This window comes from Peromyscus eremicus, chromosome 1, assembly GCF_949786415.1.
Source record: "Peromyscus eremicus chromosome 1, PerEre_H2_v1, whole genome shotgun sequence".
Classification (NCBI taxonomy): domain Eukaryota; kingdom Metazoa; phylum Chordata; class Mammalia; order Rodentia; family Cricetidae; genus Peromyscus; species Peromyscus eremicus.
The window spans coordinates 4,992,985-5,010,821 of NC_081416.1; the positions used below are offsets into that span (position 1 = coordinate 4,992,985).

Here is a 17,837-nt window from a genome sequence, read left to right on the forward strand (position 1 = left end):
TATTTCAAATGGAAAGCTGTAACTAAATACCCTAAGAGTACCAAGGGCTTATCTACACTGAACAGCTTCAGATTTCATATTAAAAAAAAGCAATATTGCTCAAGTCCACTTCTTGGGCAGGGCAGCCACAGAACACTTTTGGTACAGGCTTCTGGCTTAGTGTTCATTTCTGACCTAAGGCTGATGTGCACACAGGGGAGGTAGACTTGAAGATGCTTGCAGTGTTTCCCTTTGGGTAAAAGGCTGTCAACAGCAGAAGGTCCACAGGCACACTGGAGTGCCGTGCCAGGGGAGGAGAGGGCACACCAAGAATGAGTAACTGCACCCAGGCACACATTCCGCAAGTATCTAGGGTTTTAGCTTTTCAACTCTGACCTCTGACAACGGTTAAACAAAGTGGCACACTAAGGCAAAGGCTGATTAGAAACGCCTGCAGGAGAGCTCGTTCCTAGTCCTCTGCCAGCCTGTGTGCTCTTAGCGGCCACCTGGGAGCTGAGGCACCAGTCTACAAGTCCCCACATTGAGGAGCCAAGGTTTATTAGCCATAGAATGCCATGTGGTTCAATTACCAAAGCCTGTAACTTTTATGACCATTCTTTCTATTACCTATTGCAAAGAAATGGGAGAAAAGCCAACTTCATCAAGCCAGAGTAAAACAGTGACTCAGGGTGACTGCTGACTCTTCACTTAAGCTGTGACACAGGTGGAAAAGAGATCCTGGTGATTAGCACTGAGGTCTACCTTAAGGTATGCGGCTACATCACCGTGAAGGACGGCAGAGATGGCATCTGTGACCCAGGCAGCCATTTCCTTCCTGCACCACAGGACTGCTTCACCACTGTGCTACTTCACATTGTACTCAACGACACTCTGCACTGGGATGCCCATTAGAAACCATCACCGGCATGCAGCAGTCTGCCTCACAATGCCAAGCTGACCTCGGGAACAACTTCCAAATCACTAGGGGTCCACCAGGACCATTAAGGATGCGGGAAGGCAGAGGGAGGACTTCATACTTCTACACCTCACTGTGGCTCACAAAACACATTGTCTCCAATAGGAGTGAACTTCACAGGGTCGGCACCAGCCCTGTTCTTCATGACAAGGCCATTTGGACTTGCTGGAACTAACTGGTTTTCCTGTACACACACCTGTTAGAAAAACTGAGGATATGGCTGAAATGAGGGCCCTAGAAAACCCTCTGGGAAATAACAATCACACACACCATTTCAAGGCCTAGGTGGTAAGAGCCCATGAAAGTCATGTCATTTAAATGGCATTATTTGAATTTCAAAACCACTCACTCCTAGGGCTCCTGGAATTCTCTGGATTGGTGAGTTACTACATAAAGGAATGAAGTATGTGAACTATGCATGTCTAAGAGACTACAGCAGGTGGGGGGGGGGTGGGGGGGCGCTGACGACTGTCCAGGGTCTGCCCCTTCCTAGGTGTACGATCTTCATCGCCCTGGCTTCAAGGAGGAAGGACTTGGCTCCATCGTAAGGCTGCTGTGAGGATGTTGGGTACGTGCCAACAGATGGAAAGAACTCAACAAACGGAACTATTCTTCTGCCCGTGTCCTGAGGCCTGAGGAAGTGGATGCAGAAGCACTCCTCCTTCAGCAGGTTCTCCACTCTGCGTCTTGTAGGAGTCTCAGTCATGCTTGCTGCTCACTAGTCACACCAGTCAGTCAAGAATACCCAGCACCCCTGCGTACTAGGTCCTCTTCTAGGCACTGGGCTCTATCCCAGGAGCTTTCTGACCTGCAGGCAGGCCATCAACAGGCCAAAGCAGCTCCCTTCTCTGCACAGCACACACACCTATCTAGTCTGTATGGTGTTCTGAAGCCCACCCCAGGAAATACAAGTGAAGGCACTCTGAAGACCCCAGAGAACAGCATCCCAGGTTGCTGCCTCCAGCATGCTTGGGTTGCAATCTAAGGATGCTTGTACAAGTTCTAAGGGTGTGGTGAGGTCTCCAGCTATGTCTGGATTCTCTATGGAACAAATGTATTAGTTAAAGTTCCAGATGGTCTTTTTAAATCCTTCGCTACAGCATGGAGGTGCTTCTTTACAAACAACAGTGTTTGTGAAACAGTGATATGTCCTACCAGAAAGTGTTCTTCTTCTTCCTGGGCACAGGCCCTACTGGGTCTACCGATATGACAAATGGTGGAGAAATGTTTTGCTTTAGAAACTGGAGTTGTGAAGAAAATGTCAAGCACGTGTCTGTGGCCATAAATTATTGTCATTATTAGTAACTAAACTGATAAGTAGCAGTTCATAAATTACTTTGTGCTAAATGCCGTGTGAACATTTCATCGAATCCTGGCAGCAAGCCCAGGCAGCCCTGCTTTAGGTTAGACTCGTCTACAGAGCACACACTCTTGCAACCACACTGTGCTACACAACAGAACACTGTAACTATTCCTGTCCTCATCAACTCACTTGAAAGAAAACTGGTAAATGAAAGGACTCTAAAATATACCCCATCTTTGTAATATAAGTGGCTTTAGAAAAGCTACTGCATTAGTGCTCATAATTCAGATTTCTCTTAAAAATATTAGATTTCTTCCTAAAGTACTGATCGTCGACACATACAGAGAAGCAGAATTAAAATGGAAGACCAGTTTACTCACTTAGAAGCATTAATGATACAGTCCCCTGCAGACACTTTCATGTTACTGTGCACTACAAAACTTCGCTTGTGGTGACATTTCCCCGCCCCCTGAGCACTGAACCAGGGTCTCTGCAGACCAAAGAAACATCCTCCTCCTGAGTTACAACTCTAGTCTTTGGTGACTGGTCTTAAACATTCTGCCAAAGGCAACAACTAAGCTGAAGTCTCTTCAGTTGACAGACAAAAACTAAGTCAGTTCTGAATCTGTGGCAAAATTACAGTTACACATTTTCATTACTTTCCCCAAATTTCCAACTTTGCAAAAAAAAAAATGGTCAAAAACCATGATCTCAGTGGTATGAGCCCCAGAGTAGACAGGCCATCAAACAATTAAAAAGCTCATAGAGAAAATAGAAGGCTGCTGCAGATCCTGAAGTTTTAAAACTAAACTTTCCAGTGTTTTCTTATGTGACATTTGTGTCACCCATCAATCTAGGAACCTATGTGCACTGTTCAGTGTGTTTTCTAAATCTACATGAACCCACTACCGACAATACTTTAGCGTAAACAGCAGTGTGGAAAGGCAGGGGTGAGAAGGAGAAGTTAAGCTGTGTATTTTGAAGACCAAGGAACCATTCAGTCACTGAACACTAAATTTAAACTCTGCCCAGACAAAGGGAACGCCAAGGGATTCTCAAGAGGATTTAGGGATTTTTAAGGTACATGAAACTACAGAATACATACTTGTGTTTTTAGAGTGAAAAATAAATCACCATTATTTCTACATTAATTAAACTGTATAGACTCTGTTCTAGAGAGTGACACTGTTTATGTCCTCAGACAGGAAATGGCTGAGCCAAAATATCTCATCCTGTCCAACTGGAAATGAGAAATACAAGAAATCAAATGAGGCTGAAATACACTCAGGTACACTCACCACAGCACAGCACATCGGCTACAGACTGTAGCTGCAGAACCTTTGCTGCGGCTGGTTCTGGAAGCAAAGGTTTCTGAAGTAATTATTTAATTAGTAACCTGAAAAAGCTACTTTTCAAGAGAAATGCCACTGGAAAAGGAAAGGAAAGGGATCTTGATTAGAGTTACACTAATATGCTTACTTCAGAGAGTTTTTAGCTAACTCAATAATAAATCAAGCAAATATTACCTATCAAAACTACTTCAAAAATCAATGAATGTGTAGAATGATGCTTAAATAATCCCACCTCCTATCTGGTACTTCTGTGGCAGGAAGGGAGGCATGCTATACAGGCTGTCTACAGATACCTACTGAGTTTCTATGTGGGGCTCAACTGATGCTTCTGATACCTCGTAATCTGAATAAATAAAAATACGTCAAGTCAGCTTTAAAACAACAAGTGGACTTTTCAACAGTTATGATGATAATCTAGGATAATTACAGTAACAATGAGAATCAAACCCTCCAGTATCCCTTTTCAGTGATGTTTCTTATGAGGCTAAAGAAAACAAATACCAAAACAGTGTCAGCAAATCACTGTGTTTCAGCCCTAATATTTTAAATCAAAGTATATTAGGATAACTATACCTGTCAACCACATTAAAACATTGTACATTGATAATAGGCAATTTGAAGGTTTACATGTGATTTTTCAAAATGTCAGAATTAATGATCATAATTTAAATTCTAAATATGGGAACCAAAACAATAACAAAAATCTCAAAGCCAATAAATCTGTGTTTAACTCTTAGAACTGAAATGTGAATTTCCAAAGTAACACAGTACTCACTTATATCAAGTTCCACCTTCACAACAAACTATGATACACAGCAACAGAGCCTAACCCCACCTCAAAAGCCAGCGTGTCTCTGGGGAGCCAGGCATTGTCTGGTAGGAATATGTTCATTAAAAAAATAGTTAAAAAGAAGTCTGCATGCCCTTAGAAATTCTTTGTTTCTTTATAAAGTTATAAGGCATAATAATGGCATGTTAAAACAAATAATTTATAATAAAAATAGATTAAAACTCTTTTAAAAATACCTCAGATGAGAAAAAAGACAGAGAGATAATAAGTAACCACTCACGTGCTCTCTAAGCTTCTACTGAATACAGCTTTTGTTCTGCCTTTAAACAGACCTTAGACATTAAATGGAGGTGCCTTATACAAAGGTACACAGTGTAGGCCTGTCCAGTCACTAGGAAATTTACACACGAAGTGGGCTGACTGCTACTGATAAAGGCAGAAGTGGTTATTTAAAACACCTGGTATTATTAGTATTGACTGCAAATTACAATAGTCTCTGATAGGGCACGGACTGCAGCCTTGTGCCAAACAGCAGCATAGCTTACACTACCGTGGCTCAAATGATGGTCAATGACCTGTCTAGTACACAGCTAAAATGAAGAAATGTGTTTAGAATGAAAATGTTAATAAGGAGAACAACTTTATTTCGGTATCAGTTGTTACAACTGAGCAATGGGTTTCTAGAATGCTCAGGACATTTCCCCGAAGGACAGGTAGAGGATGGATGGGGGCTGTGGTGGGGGCTCCTGGCTGCTCTCTAGAATACATGTGTGAGCTCTACAGCAGCTACACAGCCAGGCTGGGCATCGGCTATGTGCAGAGGCTGCCTGAACAAGACGCCCTGCATCATGCAAGCGCTGCTGTCCGCTCTGCAGTAGTAGAGGAACGCGCTGACAGAAACCACAGCTTCGAGGGACACGCACTCTGTGGGGATCCGCAGCGCGATCGTTGGTTGATTGGAAATGCTCTCTATGTCTCCAGATGGGATCTGCTCCTCAAGAAGCCACTCACTGCCTAGAAAACAGGAGAGAGCATTATGAAGTCTGTAGGAAATAGAAGAGGCTGGGCACAGCACGGGCACAGCACGGGCCACACAAGTGTGAGAACCAGAGTTCAGACCCTAGAACTCACCTAAATGCTGGGTGGACATGACACCCATCTGTAATCCCAGAGGACAGGGGGTGGGGACAGGGCATCCCCGAAACAAGCTGGCCAGTCAGACTATTAAGACAGTGAGCTTGGGCTTAGTGACAGACCCTTCCTCAACATTTTAGGTAGAGAGAGGTCAAAGAGGACACATGGAATTAACCACATGCACACACCTACATATATGTGTACTCACACCATGTGGACACACTCACACACATAATATACACATACATCCATTTGAAAAGATACAAGTAGGAAACTAAAAAAGTCTAAGAAAGGACTCTTAATCTGCAGGTAATTACTGCGAGCCCGTGAGTGCCAGGCATGCGCTCTGTGGAAATGACATGCAGGGGTGAGACATAATGGCCCAGCCTGATGGTCACTGGATTTCATTAGTGCAGCTCTTCCCTTCTGTGAAAGCTACAAAACAAACCACAAAGTGATCTCTACAGAGGTGAAGCTGAGAACTGCATCTACGGCTCTTTGGATCCGCCACACCAGCGCAAAGTGCGTCTACTGTTGACTAAAGGGGACGGTGGGATAGCAGATCATTCTCACCCAAGGGAAAAGTCTCCAGTGACACAGTCTGAAAACTACAGAATAAACTGCAGAGAATACAAACGTGTACACAACTCTGTAGTGACTTGTAAATCCAGACAAGGCAGTAATAAACTATTTTAATATTCAAGTCTAGAAATAAGATGCCAGCTATTTCTTTGTATATTTTCATATATATCACATTTATGACTTAAGACAAAATGAGATGTTTGTAGTTCTTTAAAACATTTACATATTCTAGCTATTTTAACTATTTCCAAAGAACCAGCCCCAAAGAGAAAGTATCTTCTACCCCTACATGAAGACATGGGCTCTATACTTTCAGAATCTTTGAATTACTAGGATTCTTGCCTACAAGCTTATTTCCCTATATAGTAAAAAGAAGCCAATATTTTAGACAAAGAAGGAAATATCTAAGTATCTGACGCTTTCCCTTTATAGGACAACGACTCAGAATTCAATGATCTGGATGTTTAAGATGCAGCATTAAAAAGGTTAATTGTCGCCATGCCATGGTGGCACATACCTTTAATCTCAGCACTTGGGAGGCAGAAGCAGGCAAATCTCTAAGTTTGAGGCCAGCCTGGTCTACAGAGCAAGTTCCAGGATGGCCAGAGCTATACAGAGAAACCCCCTCTTGAAGAGCCAAAACAAAACAACAAAAACAAAACAAAAAAGGTTAATTGTTAATATCTTACTTAAAAAAAATACTGGTCTCTAATTACGCAGAGAAATTAAATATATGATCTGTGATCCCCAATTACAGGGCTGCTTTGTTATGTTATAGACACAGGCAGAGTAGCTAACCCTCCCTAGGCCCTCCTGGAGCTCAGAGAGGGGCTGTGGCGTGCCCAAGGTTTGCAGTCTGTCCCCAATGCTAGGCCCAAAGTCCAGCAGCTTTCTTCCTTGTGGGATCAGAGGAGGTGGTTTGCTCAGGCTCAGGGAGTCTCCTCAGGGCCAGTCCAGACTGTGACCAGCAGTCCACCCGCAGTCCCCTTGGCCTGGACACCACACCGAGAGCTGCAGACCAGCAGTTTCTGCCTGAGTGTATGAAGGTGAGCAGGCACGAGACCAGGACTGGGGTGACACACACACACAACAGGAAGTGTGTGAGAGGGTGTGGGAGAGAAGGAACTAAGGAAGTGGGGACTGGTGAGAACGTGTGAAAGAGCGTGGGAGACTAGGGCAGAGGAAGGTCACCCACGACAAGTCCTGCTCTGAGAGTGAGCTCTGGACCCAGGACTGCAGTTTAGACCCGCTGTCCACTGTGGCACAACAGCTCTAACGGGGGATAGCACTAACAACAACAGGCATGACACCGTCTCCTCAGGAGAGAAGGAAGAGCTGCCACAGGAAAAGATAAGAAATAAGGAAGCGCCACTTTACTTCTCCTCAGCAGACTTTCAATTTCTTTCTTATTCAATTTTTGGTTTTTTGACATTCCGTAGCCCAGATGGCCTGGAAATCACTATGTAGCTCAGGCTAACCTCAAACTTGCAGTCCTCCTGCCTCAGTCTCCTGAGTGCTGGGACTGCAGATGAGAGTTTCAGTGGTTCTTTTGGGGACAAGAAGAAGGCAGCAGAACAGGGCAGCATGCAGACAAATCTACTTCCCAGAGCCGGGGCTCAGAGATGGCAGGCTCTCGAGGGCCACACCGTCTTAATGAGGGCAGTGGAATGGCCAAGGCCAAGAAAGAAATAGCTAAGTGGGGATATAGCCAGACTCACGTTTTCCCCACAATTTCCCTCAAATCTTGCCCAAACACATAGTAAAATATGTAACAAGCCATCATCTCAAAGCCTAGGAATTTCTTCTCTGTGTGCAGAGCTCGGCTCATACCTTCAGCGGTGAGGAACCAGCAGCTGGAGACGCCTTCCGTCAGCTTCGCTCCTGGCGGAAGGTCTAGCTTGAGCTTGAGCTGCAGCGTCTGGCCAGGACACACAGTCACAGGGGCGAGCTGAATGTGGGGGGCAGACTTGGGCACCTTGGGTACTGTCTTCTGCTTCTCTGCAGGGAAGGGGCCGTCTACCACGGCACTGGTAGGCTTGTAGACCGGGAGCTAGAGGACCAGACGACGGACGAGTTATTAAAGCAGAAGAACTTTTAGACCAAATTGAGAGAGCCTAGCCTTAGACAGGGGCAGGTTCTCCATCAGTGACATCAGCTGCCACTAGAGGATGTTTCCCAGAGTACAGAGGAACTGTCCGCCTCAGTAGCCAGATCACCAGTAAGGACACAGAATGTAACCAACTGTCCCATGGCTTACAAATGGCAGGAAATTAAAGCACCACTTACAAATTTAAGGACAGTGAGTATGATACACGCTCATGACCTTTGCTGCCAAGAGAAATCTAGATGATACTTTTGATGCCAATCTGTAGTTTTTATTTAAAAATAAAACTCTTAAAAATAAAAGGCTGCCTCCCCAACCCCCAGGTAAATAGGATACATTAAAAAGCAATGAACAACAAACATTTCTCTTTGAAAATGGATTTGAAATTGGTTAAGTTTTCCCTAGTCTATCTCATTTTCAGAGTTTGGGAGCTGTGACTTCTAGAGGTTCCCCCAGAAGATGACTTGGTAATGGATTCACCACAGGATTCAGAAAGACAGCAATAACCTAAGGATCACCAGATAAAACGAGTCCACACGGCACATAAATACAACGTGTGCCATGACTTCTACGCATTTAAAAACATTTAAAAACAGACCTGAGGCCTCTATTTTATTAAAGGTTCATCCAATTCTCTCCAATTCCAGCGTCTTCCTCAAATGCTCAGAACAGATGGAAACTTATATTTTAAGACTAACAGGATACCTTTAGAGCAAGTCTCTGGCCAGGCTGTCCCAGAACACAACAGGGACATCCATTTCCGACTCCCGCTCTCCATGTGCCAAATGTGCAGCAGAGACCGCCAGGCCAGTGCTTTAGAGCTCAGTCCCACCCTCAACCCCACATCCTCTAAGCTGTCGTAAAATAACTCACCACAGACACTGTCCTTGCTTCTAGATCCACCACTTTAATCTGGTGATTATTAGTGTCTGCTACATACAGCAGCCGACCGCTGTCCCCGACACACAAGCCTCCAGGCTCGTTAAAAGCCGACTCTGCACTGTTCACATCTCCGGTGCCTGCTAGCGTTGTGCAGACTTTTGTTTTTGGGTCCACAACTTTAATCTAAAGGAAAAAGAACAAACATTTCCCCTGCAGTCAGCCCTGTTTACAGCAGTGCCAGGGAGACCAGAGGACTCCCAACTGCCACCAGCACTCTCAATAAACAAATCTCACGACAGTAGACATTTCTCTATTTTCCTAAAAATTACAGCATTCAAATTATGTCATCAAAGGGAAATATGTCGTCCTGAGTAAAACCTTCCTAACATCTTAGTTATAGCCTATTTTCTTGTTAATTCCCAGGATTGTTTTCTGGAATCCACACAGTTAACTGACTCTCCTGAGAACACTGTCTGAGGATTGCTACTTTGTCAAATGGAAGGCCCACCAGTGATGGTCAAGTTTATGGTTGCTTATCACATGGCCCAGAACTCTGCAGTGAGAATGGGAACACCCGCATGGAAGAGGAAATGGTGCTGAAGATGGGTTTATTTGCTCATGGCCACTGTAACCATTTAACACTTCAAAAATCTTCATCTGCCAGTTAGCTGTCAACCTGACACAATTCAGTGTCAACAGAAAAGGGAGCCTCCCCTGAGGAACTGCCCAGATCAGATGGCCAGTGGGCATGCCTGTGAGGGGACTGTCTTGTTAATTAATGTGGGGAGGCTCGTCCCACTGTGGGTAGCACCAATCCCTGATCGGGTGATCCTGGGTGATATAAGAAAGCCAGCTGAGCCAGCTAGCAGGCCTGCCTTCAATTCCTGCCCTGACTTCCCTCCATGATGGACTTAACCAGGAATGTGAGCCGGATAAATCTCCCCTTCTAAGCTGCCTTTGGTCAGTTTTACCATGGCAACAAAATGAAACTGCACCAGCTGGCTCACACTTTCCCCTAATGTGTCTCCTTATTTCCTAACTTGTTACTGAGCAGCTTTGATGGGTCACAATTCATACATTTACATCAAAGCCACAGGAATTAGCTTAGCATTGTCCTCAGTTCAGATATCATAAGGCTCTGGCAAGAAAGACCCAGGAGAAGCTGCACAGGCTGAGGACTCCAGTGGCTCTCTGTATTTTAGAGGGGCACAGGTAGGAGGCACATGGGTCAAAAGCAAGGGACTGTGTCTTTAGTCAAGACTCACCTTGTGATTATAAGAGTCTGCGACATAGAGCAGATTCCTCTTCTCGTCCCACGCCACCCCAAGTGGATGCTGAAGCTTCGCATTGATGCCTACTCCATCAATATCACCAAAAGCAAATAAATTCTTTTATTTTATTTTTTAAAGAGAAAGAAACAGCAGTTATTAAAAACGTTCAGTGTTTTGTTAGATAAAGTGAAAACTAAGGTCATCGTGTCACTAAAGCTAATGGGGAGCTCTGGTTTTCACGGCAGAGCTGGGCATGTGGTGCAGACTGGAGAGCCCCAGCAGGAGCGGCAGGCACTACCTGTACTTGCTGTGTCACTCACAGCTGGCCAACATCTGGTCAGGAACAGGCCAAGTCTGCTAGTTAGTGCTCTTTCCAATCCACCGCTACACACCCAATGCAATCTCTCTCTTCTATCAGCAGCTACTTATCTTCTCTCAAAGGAAGCCTCAACAATTATGTGTAATCAAGCAGGGTCAGCTCCCTCTTCTTAGAGGGCTCTCCTTGTGTTTCTTACAGTCACACTGGCTCTGGCTGGACTGCATTCTATCACAGACAGGCCAAGAATGAACCTCCTGAATGTCACGAATGACTCGCTATCCAGGAGACTGCACACAGTGACTTCTTTACCATGGGGTCGCGTTCTCCTCCGACAAGGTGCTTCACTGCTCCATCTTTGAGTGAGACAGTTCTCACTGTGCTGCTCTCGCTATCTGCTACAAAGAGGCAGCTCCAGGGATCTTCGGAGGCTAGAGAGAGACCTGAAGGTTGGGCAAAACCCGCCTTGTGAGGATATGCATTGTTTCGATTCTCTTCATTTCCACTCCCAGCAAAGCGAAGGCAGGTTCCTTTTTTGAGCTCACTAGAGACAAGCACAGGTGGGACCCAGTTACTAAAGGGACGGAAATGACCAAAGCGATGGCGACAGCACAGTTCACCAGACCCCAGAGCGAGCGACGGCGGCCTGTGCACCACTGCATCTGTCCTGTCATTCTCGGGGAGCCGTCCCGGGGCTGCCTCCCTTCTCTTAGTACACTAACTACTGAAGCCACGCTCAAACAGCAGGCTGAGAAATCCCTGGTTCAACAACACGAATAATAATGAGATGACTGACTCTCATTTTACTCTCCTTTAACTTCTTAGTTTCATACAATATCAGGTTCTAGAAGGGAATTTATTAATAGAGACTGTCTAGTTTTTGATAGTTTGAAGTTTTAATTTTCTTTAAAAAACGTCTGTGTCTTCTCTAAAGCAGAGAATAGTTTTAAGAAAGCCAGGTTGAGCATGACCATTTTCAGAAAATGACAAACGATCGACTGTACAAAGCCATTTCTTCTAGACACTGGACAACGTCTACTTAAAGTACTGCAGCCCAGGGCGCGGTGGCACACAGCTGTAACAGCTGCGGCTGCAGAGAAAAGAAACACTGTAATGACTCCTTTTGTAATGTAGAGAGTTTACACCTCGATTTCTAAATTTATGCCAAAAGGATTATAGAGACATGGTACTGTGAGAAAGAGGAAGCTGACTTCAAGTGCGGCGTGGGAGACTATGTGTACTCTATCTCCACATATGGCACATCACCCAGAAGTCCAATGTGACCGGACTCTGGACGGTACTTCTCAATGCTAAAGCAGGCAGAAGCAGGGGATGGAGGGCAGCGACACAGACTGAATGATTATTCAAGGAACCCACACAAACTAGGAGGCCAAAGAAATACACGCACACCTTGCACTGCAAGGGAGGAATATACACATAAAGAGTCCTGTGATAATGAACGTGGGCAAACCGTGACCCTGAAGCACAGGGGTCACTACTACCTGCAACTCTGTATTAGACACCATCTCTGTAGTGACTTTGTATGTGGTGGTATTGTGTTCCCCAAAATATTGTGCACCCTAATAAACTTATCTGGGGTCAAAGAACAGAACAGCCACTAGATACAGAGGCTAGAAAATGGTGGCACTCACACCTTTAATCCTAGCACTCCAGAGGTAGAACTCCCTCTGGATCTCTGTGAGTTCAAGGCCACACTGGAAACAGCCAGGCATGGTGACTCACGCCTTTAATCCCAGGGAGTGATGGCAGAAAGCAAAAAGGTATATAAGGTGTGAAGACCAGGAACTAGAAGGATTTGGCTGGTTAAGCATTCAGGCTTTCGAGAATCAGTTCAGCTGAGATTCATTTGGATGAGGACTCAGAGACTTCCAGTCTGAGGAAACAGGATCAGCTGAGGAACTGGCAAGGTGAGGTAACTGTGGCATGTTCTGCTTCTCTGATCTTCCAGCATTCACCCCAATAACTGGCCTCAGGTTTGATTTTACTAATAAGAACTTTTTAAGATTCCTGCTACACAAAACTAAGATGCAGATCAATGTAACTTGAGGAACCGTTTTCCTGTAACAGTGACAACCCTTCTTACGAGGAGACGTAGGCAGCCCTGACAGCATAGTCTGGCTGCTGTTACAATTACACCTCATGTACCACTGGTAACCTTACGGTTCACGCCACTATCGTCTCTTGCCTGGATGACAGCTCTAGGCTTCTCAATCGTATCTTGCTCCACTCTGAATGCCAGAAGAGTTCTGTAAAGAATACAGATCTAACTATGTCACCTTCTAGCTTAAAACTTCCTATATCAGCTTTTGGGATGTTCAATCTCTTAGAAGGACTCAAGGTGTGACATGACCTGATGTACTTGAAAGACCTCCACTACAGAAGTCCTCCATGACACTTCAAATCCTGTCGAGAAAACGCTCAGCGTGAAGGACTACTTCCGAGGTTCTAATGACACACGATTTCTATATTTTTCATTGTTTACTGATCTAATTCTTCTGGGGCTGGGCATGACTTCATTTTATCTTTACCAGAGTAAAGTGCCTAGTAAAAGTATATTTAACAAATGTTTCAGAGCAGTGGTTCTCAACCTTCCTAACGCTTCTACCCTTTAATACAGTTCCTCATGGTGTGGTGACCCCAACCACAAAATTATTTCCATTGTTACTTCAGAACTTAATTTTGTTGCTGGTGTGAATCACAGTGTAAATATCTGTGTTTTCCAACGGTCTTAGGCGACCTCTGGGAAAGGGTCATTAGACCCAAAGGGGTTGCGGCCCACAAGTTGAGAACCATTGTTTTAGACATGTGCTTGTCATAAACATTACACAACTGTGTTCCACACCCACCTAGGACATCTGAGATCTTGATTTGCTAGACAGTTGTCCCTTTCTACTGATAAAGATAGCTGCAATGAGCCCAGCTGTATGGCAAATTAATCCCAGCACTCGGGAGGCAGAGGCAGACAGATGTGTGAGTCGAAGACCAGCCTGGTCTACAGAGCGAGTTCCAGGACAGAGAAGCCCTATCACAAACAAGCAGACACAGCACTGTGACGGCTAGCCCTACTTTCATGGTTATATAACAACTTTATGGTCTATGATTCTGTCTGGTCAGGTTTTTTGTCAGCTTGACACAGCTGGAGTCATTTGAGAGGAAGGAATTTCAACTGAGAAAACTCTTCCATCAGACTGACCTGTGGCCAAAGCTGTGGGTCATTTTCTTGACTGATGGCCGACATGAGAGGGCCCAGCCCACTGTGGGTGGGGTGTAAGAGAGCAAACGGGGTAAGCCAGTAAGCAGCGTCTCCTCAGAGCCTCTGCTGCGCTCCTTCCTCAGGCTCCTCCACAAAGGACTATAACCTATACGCCAAAATAAACTCTTCTTCCCATGCTGCCTTTGGTCATGGTGTTTATCACAGCAATAGAAACCTCCCCAGGACAGACTTTCATCCATTTGCTTATTCTATAAGCTTTTACTGAGCTGTTATGTCCCAGATACAGTACTAGGCACAGAGGACACAATAATAACGGGACAAGGCTCCTTTCTTTAAGAGGTAGTCTAGTAAGAAGAAATAGTTACAAACAGGCATGACCCAAGCCAAGAGAGAGGCGAGAGAGAAGGCACACAGTGAAGCCACAGAGGAGAGTGTGGCCGGCTCTGCCCGAGGCTGAGAGAGAAGAGGGAGAAGGAGGGACGCGGCAGACAGTGCTGCCCCATCCTCACATGCCCAGCAGCGGCAGCACAGACCTGTGCTGACTGTACGTGCCAATGCTATGCCAGCCTCTTCACACGGCAAGCCCACGAGGTGACCCGACACACAGCGAGGGACATGACGGAGAGCCGAAGGGCTCTCCTAGGCTTACACAGTACGTAGCAGCTGGGATTCCACTTCAGGCCAGAACACACCTGAGTGCAGCCACTCGGCCATGCAGCACTCACCCACCTGAAGGAGTGACTACAGACACCTGCACTACGTTTATGTTGCAAAGAATTAAAGCCCCACCTAACATTTCTAGTTCTCCTGCAGAGGCTCAGAAGAATGGCTCCCCCAGGCTCTTAGAAACTAGATGCAGCCACAAGCCTTCACTGTGGCTGATGAAATACAAGTCCAAGTGATGTATGTCATTTCTGAGCAGCAGCTCTGAGAGCCAGCTAGTGACTCACCTCCTCCGCCTCCCCTCCCCCTCCCCCTCCCCCTCCCCCTCCTCCCCCTCCTCCTCCTCCTCTGCAGAAGGGCTGGCAGAGCCCCGACAGCAGCTGCTTCCTCAGCCTGGGGACCAGTGCCCAGTGAATCGAAACAAGTGAGGAGGAACCCTGCTCCAGGCTTTTCTATGGTGTGTGCCCAGCACATCCGGGCAGGTACAGCAGGTGTTAGGAGGACAGTGACTGGGGAAGGGAACCCGAGGAGGAATAGCCACATACCTTTTCTTTGGCAGTGTGCCGGAGTCCAGGAGGAGTGCCCATATCTGATGAGTCCCGGCCATGGCTATCCACAGGATGTCATTTCTTTGGACCTCTGAACCTTTATAAAAATAAGTTACATGTATTATAGACACATCTGGTTAACATGACATTTAATTCAGAAATTGAAATTCAGTGGATGATACTAGTTTTATAAATCAGCTGTTCTGGAAAATGATCCTTAGTGAGAGATCTGGTCTTCAGAATCCTTTCACCTGCAACAATTTCATGAGAACTCAAAGTCGTCATATTTTTTTTAATTAATGCAGTACAGACTGATAATTCGATACATGTTTACAAAGTGTAATGATAAAATTGAAGCCATTAGCATTTCCACTCCCTTAAACCAAATCCACACATTCTTAATAGCAATATGTCAATCTGCATCTCTGGAAACAATGTTTCTAAACACTGATTTAAAAAAAATTATGTGACACAAAAAATAGGCTGACATCCTCCAGGAAAATTCGGGCAATTTCTATGAAAGAAATGATGCTTTTCAGAGGTGGCACAAGCCTGCAGCCCCAGAGACTGGGAGGCAGAGGCAGGAAAGGCTCAATTGGGAAGCCTGTCAGACTACATAGAAAGTTCCAGGCAAGCCTGGTTTACAAAGTGGAGACCCTGTGTTAAAATAACAATAAGCAGAAGTTTAAGGAGTTATGTCTTTTTATTACCATGATAGGAGATTTGCAATTCAGACACACAGAACAGTCATTTATAAATCCATTTGTCTAGCTGGTTATGAAAGGTATGGGAATGTGCACATGTGTACATGGAGGCTAGAGGGTGATGTTCAGTATCTTCTTCAATCATGCTCTACTTTACTTAGTAGACAGGGTCTCCCTAGACCCTCACTGATTTGGCTCGACTGGCTGGCTACTAGAAAGCCCCCCTAAGGATCTTCCTGTCTCAGCCCCCAGTGCTGGGCCACACGCCCATGGCCCTGTGGCCGGGCTTTTACGTGGTGCTGAAGATTGAATTCAGATCCTCACGCTGCATGGCAAGCCCTTTACCAACTGAGCCACCTCAGCCCTGGTTTATCAGACCAAGAGTACGATATTTTATAATACAGCTGTTTACCACCACTAATTTTACTGTTCTATTTTTAGACACTGAATGATGTTACACTTATTATAAGGGAACAAAGCTCTATTTCTCAGATTAATTGTGTTACCTTATTTAATTTAACTAGAAGGTATCCTGAAGTAACCGAGACATTTTAACTAAAGTAGTCTGGTAAGACATTATAAAAGTTATTTTATTTGTAATCTCTCTAACTTCAAGTATTTTGTGATGAGAAGGGTACTTTTTCCTTAATTAGTAATCATTTTTAAGTGTCTTTCAGTTTAGTAACAACAAAGACAACCCAGAATGATGTCTCTCAAGTAATTACAGATGCCATAGAGCCAAGTGCTTCCCAAAAGCTCACTCTAGTTTTCTGAAAGGCCCCTGAGCTGAGCACTGTTAGAAAGCCTAACTCCAGATGAGCACTAAGAACAGAGAAGTCAGCATGCCAGGGCACCAGCTCGCAAAGGCCAGGGCAAGAGACAACGCTGTGCCCCAGCCATGACGTGCTGATGCCCTCTCTGTTCTTGGCGGCTACACAGTAGAAAGTATCTCGGTTTACCTCCTTCCTACACAGTCATGTCTGCAGACACAACTGTACCAGAGGGTCACTGCTGTCCGTGGGTGACAGGGACTCAATCTCGGCTTTACCATTTTAATACACCAGATCAAAAGAGCTGCCCATGAACTTTTAATACACCGCACTGCTCCTTCAGTTACTCTAGGGCTACTCTCTGGGTCTACCAAAATGACAACGTCATCTAAGCTAATAAAATGTTCCACTATTTCAGACGGAATGACACTCAGACAAAAAGGGCTTCTAGGCAACACTACTCAAATGTCAGCCGTGGTCACCACTTCATGAATCTGGATCTCACCTTTATCGCACGTTACATCAGGCCAGCACAAAGGCATCTACAAACTCAGAAGCCCTAGAGCGACGGCACCGAGGGTAAAGAGTGTGACACAGTGTCCCCCACGTAAGTTTGTTAATGCGCTAGTAAGCACTGACTACCACTGTACCACAACAGATGATACCCAGCAGTGCACTCAGTTTACAATTGCTCGCTGTGTTAAAGCCGTCACAAATCTAAGACTATAAACTTGTCATATCAAACAATGAGAATGAGTTCATGCTCATGATTAGATAATAGTATTATTAACTAAGGAAATGAACAACAAAATAAAACAAAAGCTTCAGTAAGTAATATAAACAAAAGGCATAAATGAGTAATACTTTTACATAATGGGGGATGTTTCCCACTCATGACATTCCAAAGCCTGTATTTATCCAGTAATACCCTAGACCAACACACAAAGAGCCGTAGATAATTACAGTCTGAAGTTGGGTACTAGACAACATCCTGGCTTTCATCTCCTACACCAACTATGCTCCTCTTTCCTTCTAGGACTCTTACCCTCAGCCCCTCAGTGGAACCCCACTCTGACTTTTTTCTTGCTTCCCTCCCCTACGCATGAAGACACACACACACACACACACACACACACACACACACACACACACACAGCTCGGTGCCCTGTCACCTTGCCTCACAGTTCTGTGTGGCGCTTGTCACCATCCTACATGCTACGTTTGCCTG

General features: G+C 45.1%; 1 protein-coding gene across 1 annotated transcript in view; it reads right to left on the reverse strand.

Moving 5' to 3' along the window:
* Positions 1 to 5,008: 5,008 nt before the first annotated feature.
* Nhlrc2 (NHL repeat containing 2) overlaps positions 5,009 to 17,837 on the reverse strand; it is a 53,135-nt gene continuing 40,306 nt past the window's right edge. Inside the window, exons 6-11 of the mRNA XM_059256253.1 lie at positions 15,133 to 15,232; positions 11,002 to 11,233; positions 10,368 to 10,490; positions 9,094 to 9,285; positions 7,947 to 8,166; positions 5,009 to 5,414 (exon numbers count right to left, since the gene is read on the reverse strand). Coding sequence (XP_059112236.1) covers positions 5,158 to 5,414; positions 7,947 to 8,166; positions 9,094 to 9,285; positions 10,368 to 10,490; positions 11,002 to 11,233; positions 15,133 to 15,232 — 1,124 coding nt within the window. The 3' untranslated portion in view covers positions 5,009 to 5,157. The remainder of the gene's footprint in view (positions 5,415 to 7,946; positions 8,167 to 9,093; positions 9,286 to 10,367; positions 10,491 to 11,001; positions 11,234 to 15,132; positions 15,233 to 17,837) is intronic.